Source organism: Phytophthora infestans, genomic scaffold (genome assembly GCF_000142945.1).
Source record: "Phytophthora infestans T30-4 supercont1.293 genomic scaffold, whole genome shotgun sequence".
Lineage (NCBI taxonomy): Eukaryota > Oomycota > Peronosporomycetes > Peronosporales > Peronosporaceae > Phytophthora > Phytophthora infestans.
In genome coordinates, this window is record NW_003303466.1 from 9,185 (window position 1) to 15,644 (window position 6,460).

The following is a 6,460-nucleotide window of genomic DNA, read 5'->3' on the forward strand; positions in this document are numbered from 1 at the left end:
CATGATTGACGCGTTCAACCGCTCCGTGTATCCATGGAGAGTATACTGGGACAAATTCGTGACCCCCTTTTAGTCTCTCTGCAACATCCTGCATGAGGGTAGTCTTAAAATGGCTGCCGTTGTCGGAGACCCATGTTTCCAGCAGACCGAACCGCTTGAACCAGTCACAAATGGCAGTAGTAGCCGTGGTGCTGTTTGCAGAGTCAGCTGTGATTAGCTCACAATAGTGCGTTAGCTCGTTCTTGTGGACGAGCTGCGTAGCACGTCGGGCAGTAGGATTCGCTCAGCTCCAAGTGATCCAGATGTATGCACTAGTTGCTGTAGTAGCAGGCCCCCATAGTCGCTGAACGAGTTTTCCTCCCTTCACATGTTCAGACACGAGGCACCCGCGTACGAATCGGTTAACTGTCGCATTTGCATTGGTGAAAAAGCAAAGCAAGCTACAACCGCTGCAAACATCACATTACTGCCTCGATGTCCATGTGGTCCGCAAAGCGCCACTATACATAGCGTTGCAACAACCCCGAGCCTCCCCAGGAACCCACAACTTTCCATCGATACACACTAATCCATCTTCATCAGCACGACCAGGGCCTCTGACTTGAAACGCTGCAGTTGGCCCCGAAGTGTATCGACTGTGGGTCGCTCAAATGCGTGGACGCAGCGTTGACACTTTTTCCTCACTGTGGGTAGTTACGCGCTTCACGATTGGCAGCGCCGTAAGCTCTCCACTACGCCGCTGCTTCACCGTGGAATGTCTACACGACGCTGCTGACGGAGGAACAGCGTACCGCTGCTTTCCAGCAGATCACCAGCGCCTGGGAAGAGGTGCCTAACCGTGACGCCATTCGCCGTAAATTCGAGTTCCGTGACTTCAACGAGGCCTGGGGCTTCATGAACCGAACAGCGCTGCTAGCCGAGCAACTGGGCCACCACCCGGAGTGGTTTAACGTGTACAACGTGACGCTCAGCACCCACGACTGCGGCGGTTTGTCCCAGAACGATATTGACAGGGCCATCGCCATGAACAGCTACGCCCAGGCGCTAAGATTTTCTTAATATCTCAATGAAAAAACGCTAGCGACATGAAACGTTTTTGTATGTTATCTAAACGTTTGGTCTTACTAGTGGAGGGGCAGGACTTATGGCCATGTTCTCGTCATCGAGGTCGATATAATAGTATGTGCCTAGCCAAGTGGGATCACAGGAGACAACGTAGGCGACTGGAAATTCATTGGCTCCGGATGGATCCATGAGAATGGGTGCATAGTCAGAGGATGAAGAGCTATACGCATCTGTCACGCCACTTTGGATTTTCTCGAGATCAACGCAGTACGGAGTAAGGGGAGCGACTAGGATACCCCACGTCACCATTGTAATAAGGTCGTCCAAGGTACTCCAGAGTGGATTAGCATGGTTCAGGTAGCCTCAATCATGGTCCGATTAGTTCGTTCTACCCCGCCATTCTGATAATGACCATCACGTTCCAAAAGCTAGTATTTTCACGCAGTGGCCCCTTTCAGCAAAACGTTGGAACCTCTAACCTGGAAGTTTTTTTCTAGGTTCGAGGGAAAACACTTTCAGCATACCACTTTTTTCTCCTCCAACCGCAAAAAAAGTCACTAAAAGTTCCAAGTAAACCTCGGTTCAGTGCCAAAGTTTAGGGAGCGGAAGAGGTCCCTGAAACGTGGAACTTGTGAGACTGGATAGATTCTCCGTGGCACTCATTTTCACCCCCCCCCTTCAGCCTGCGCATGGAAAGCGGAGAGCCCGAGGCAGAGCCCCTGGGCTCTGCGGAACCTGCGTCTGTGCGAGCTCTAGAGCCTGCGATCTCTGACTTCAAGCGCAACTGGACCGACATCACGATCCTTGCTCTGGTGCGCGCGTGGCGCGCTGTGTACAGAAGTGGTCGAGCCAAGGACGAGAAGACGACGATGTTTAACGAGCGCATTTTCGTTGCTTACCAAGCTGCCGTCCCGTCGACTCAGCGTTCAAAGAAGGCAATAGAAGATAAACTCCAAGGACTGCGTGAGATGTATCGTTTCATCAGTGATGTAAGCGCAAACAGAGTGCAAGGCAGCACTGGGAAGGCTGAGTGGTTTGATCTCTCCAAGCAAGATAAGAAAGAGCTAAGGTATGGTGGTTCTATGGAATGCAGACCGTGCTTGAGCTTACAGAATACTATTCTTCACAAACAGGGAATTTCACTGCTTTAGTTTTTCTCGTAGGTTGTTAGTCATAGCTGGCTCGAGCTCCGTTTGAGGCTGTGGGATTTTTCTTTCGTACTCCTGCAATACACTCTTTACTTCTTCTTCATCAATAGCGACAGTATCACTGTAGTCCATTAGGAAGCTTTGAATGATGCACAAAGCGTACACAATGTCTGGAGCAATCTCCGTGTCCAAATCGACCCCCCGGAGCAAAATGCGCCACCTACATTTGAGCTGTCCAAACGCACATTCTACACGGTAACGTGCGCGAGTAAGATGCTCGTTGAGGTCTTTGCAAAGTTCATCTTCTGTCTCCGCCAGCTTAAATGTTGTCACTAAGAAATTGGTATTTTGATAGCCAGAATCTCCTAGCAAAAACGGTGGCAGATTTACATGGGTGTCATCTCCAGTCGGTATCGTCACACTTGCCGCAGCCGCAGACACACTGGGAAACACCCGACCCAATGTGCTGTTGCGAAACACACGACTGCCACCTACGCGTCCTGGCCACTTGCAATCCAGGTCGCAAAACCTCTCCCTCCAATCGACAACGGCTTGCAATACTACACTATACCAGCATTTTCGATTGTAATACATGTCTCCATCATCGCTAGGTCGAGCAATAGGTATATGTGATCCATCAATACAGCCCACAATCTGTGGCACACCACACAACTCAGTAAAATGGGAAGCACATTGTACCAAAGGGGGGAAAGCTACTAAATCCGTGAGCTCTTGGCATACAATGGACGACACCTCGCGCACGATACCGGAGACTGTAGATGGCCCAATGGCAAAACGATCTGCTGTGGCTTCCAGCGATGTGCCCTGAGCACATAGATACAAGAAGACAGCTACTCTCACTGGAGGCAACACAGCATCTGGTGCCATTCTTCCTGTTGTGAGATGGGGGGTCACAGTCCGTATCAAAGCGCCAATTGTAGAGCTATCCATGCGAAATAGGTTACTCATCGATCCATCGAAGTAGATGCGCGAAGAGAACAACATCTTAGCCCAGTGTGAGCTGCGCTGCTTCGCGAGAATCTCCCGATCCTTTGGAGCTGCTACTTCGGCTATCACATCGAGTTCTGCTTGGTACGCTTGCTGGATGAGGTGTCTTGCTTGTCCGCCCATGCCAGCTGGAGGAGGAATCCCCTCCAAGAGAAGCATTAGCAGCAGTCCGACGTTCATGGGCCGCGACCTCTTAGAATATATAGCCAGAATGATTGTGGAGAGCACGCAGCACCTCCAGGGGAAGATTTGCTGAACGCATGGGAAAAACAAAGCTTGGAACTTTTTTTTTCAGGTTCCAGGTTATATTTTTGCTGAAAGGGGCCAGTGACCCGTCACCTACTCCTTACGCAAAGTATCACGGACATCTTCCCGATCTTGCTGAATCGCACAGACTCAGCGAGAGCGTGACTGCCCGGCTGTCACCCGCCCAATGTAGTACACTTTTCAAGTGTCAACCAGTTGGCCAGCGAGGTGTACATGACGACCAACCAAGAGGGTACTTTGTCTGCATTCGAGAAGAGGGAGCTCGTTTTGTACACAGCTGTGACGTATAATTCCTTGGGTCGCCGTCCAAAATGCCAAGCCAATGATTTCCATAGAGATAAACCCTCTTCACGTAGCCCAACGAGGGGAGCCACCACCACTACAGACGCACAATGCGGGGAAGGAGTGCAGATGGAGCGTCTACCAAAATAGTCGAGGGAAATAACGACACTATTATCCCGGCCACCAAACCTTGGACAAACTTTGGTCCAAAAAAGGTAACCCTTCCCTTCACAAAACCCATAACGATAGTTAGATATAAGGGGTAAAATCGGGCGTAGATTCCGATTTTGAGGTCTATTTTTGCGTATCTGCAACCATTGATCTCCCAATCGGCCGTTTAAAAAAGGCTCTATATCTTGCAGAATTGTTTGCAATTGTGGGCTTGGCACGTACTAACATGCATGCATATTCATTGGCAGAGCCGGGATAACAGGTGGGGATTTTCAGAACCGGATGGATAAATTCCAAATATTACCGCAATTTGACGATTGTTAGAAAATTATAAACTTGTTAAAAAGAACCCGTCAAAAGAATATCTAGAGTTTAAAGAACATACAACGGGTCACCCGTTCATATTCCTAATCGGCTACAGCTTCATTGTCATCGACGGCGTCATCCTCTTCCGTGTCCTCGTTGCTGCCCTCTGGTTCCGATGCAATTTCGCATTCATCACCTTGCTGCAGATATTTTGTCTCGTATTTCTGGAGGCCTCCCAGATGGTTTTGGACCTTCCATCTGTCATAATTAATTTGTCGACCACTGAAATGATAAATATCAATAATAACTGAAATGATATGAAGTACAGCCTACCGAGGTGAAATTCTTGTCGTGGTGCTGCTCCCAGTGCGCCCATATAGCTGAAATGGTGCCCGTAGCAAAGCCTAAACACTCTTTGACATGATAACGAACTCCTCCTTTCCATAGATGCGGTGCAGAGGCCTTCTTTTGGCGGAGGAACTCGTAGGTCTTCACAACCAAGTACTTCTCAGCAGCAGTCAATTTCTTACCGGCGACCATTTGAAAAGTAGTGAACATTATTAGATGCTGTGAAGTTCTTACGAGAATAAATAGACACCAAGCTATCTATTAAGGGGACACACAACGAAATCGGCTCTACGGTTGCGGAGTTACATTCCTCTAATTTAAGATAAAATATATTACCATTTTTGTCCAAGCCTTTTTGGCCGGGATAATACCGAGCTTACTCGCCTTCGACGATTAGAAAGAATAACTAGCCGTAACATCGGAGCCGCCTTCCTGGTGATGGGCAATATATTAAGGTAGCCACTGACATTGGACGAAGCTAAACGATCTCCAACATTCTTGACAGACGCTCGATTTTGGGTGCTCTAGCATTTGTCCATAACTGTGCTGTCTATTGAGGCTGTAAACGACAAACTGAAGTCGCCATGTCCTACGACTACTGCCGAGTTCGTTGCATGTGCGATGGGTTATGAAGAAATTGTCTAGGTCAAGATGTTTCTGGTAGCTATCACGCTCTCGAACACAGACGCAAACGTTCCTGTACTAATCGACAGTAAGTCAGCGATACATCGGAGAAAACCGCAAGTTGACGCCATGCTCCACTTATTCAAGGATGCCCACAGCAGCGGACTAATATCGCTTAAGCATTGCCCAACGACAGCGATGCTGGCTGACGAAATGACAAATGCTTTGGGCAAAACGATTTATAGAACATCGAGCTGCAATTGGTTTCACCACAATTCCAATGCCCACTACGTGGCGGGGAAGTGTTCATGCTACAACAGGTAGCACTGTACCCATCTTGTTAGCCAGTTCGGTTTCACCTTTGATGATGCTAGATCAACGCATCTCAGCTGACTTTGCTCTTCATTAACGTCAATATCACTTCCTGATTACCCTCATTTACAGCAGCGTGAAAGGGGTGTGTGTGGTGTAGTGATTTCTCCGTAGCTGCGAATTATCACCCGTCGACAAAGACGTGGTACCGCCCAAGTTGTTCAAGCGACGAACCCTCGGTCAGGTGATGTACGAAGACGCCAAGGTGCCAGGGACTCGACGGCGTCACCCCCGAGCTTTCAACGAGTATTGGGTACGGCCATATGTCACTGAATCCAGGCTGTCCTTATTATTAATAATGGACTGGCCGGATTCGCATTCAGCGGACCATCTACGGTACGAACCCTCAGTGGCGGTTGGGATGAGTTCGCGGAAGACTCAGCGACCCTTGGAAGGCACGTTCACCGTCTGGGACAGGGCGCGGACCGTTAAAGATGCTCATGCGACGATGCAGACGACGCTTGGCATGCAAGAAGATCCATAACGGATCAGTGTTCACTTGATATTTGTATACTTGATTAGGACTTCTTATTAGGAAAAGACCCGGAAGGGTAAGCTTAAATACAGAACAGAATTTCCACTCAAGCACACAGAGCGACGTCCGGCTTCAAGGTAAGCGTCTGGTCAAGCTTGTTTGAGTGTGTTATGCCTGTCGGTGAACTCGAAGCTCTGTAGCGAGGGTTCATTCGGCAAGGCCAAGAGACTTTGTGTATTGGCCGATTATTATCGGGAGGTTTTACGTGACGGCTTATTGTTGCCTATTTGCACGACTGGGAGTGCTAGAATTGCCTCCCTTTTATTCTTCCTACCGAGTGTTGAACACTCGGTGATCTCGTAAAAGGCTTACCCGTGCCTGGTACCCTTCCGCT

General features: G+C 48.9%; 1 protein-coding gene across 1 annotated transcript; it reads left to right on the top strand.

Moving 5' to 3' along the window:
• Window positions 1–650: 650 nt before the first annotated feature.
• On the top strand, window positions 651–2,549 carry PITG_21202 (uncharacterized protein; the record flags this gene model as incomplete). Its single annotated transcript, XM_002895014.1, has 5 exons — window positions 651–719; window positions 805–988; window positions 1,208–1,262; window positions 1,748–2,134; window positions 2,390–2,549. 5 exons carry the CDS (start codon window positions 651–653, stop codon window positions 2,547–2,549), a joined length of 855 nt encoding a protein of 284 aa, XP_002895060.1.
• Window positions 2,550–6,460: the final 3,911 nt, after the last annotated feature.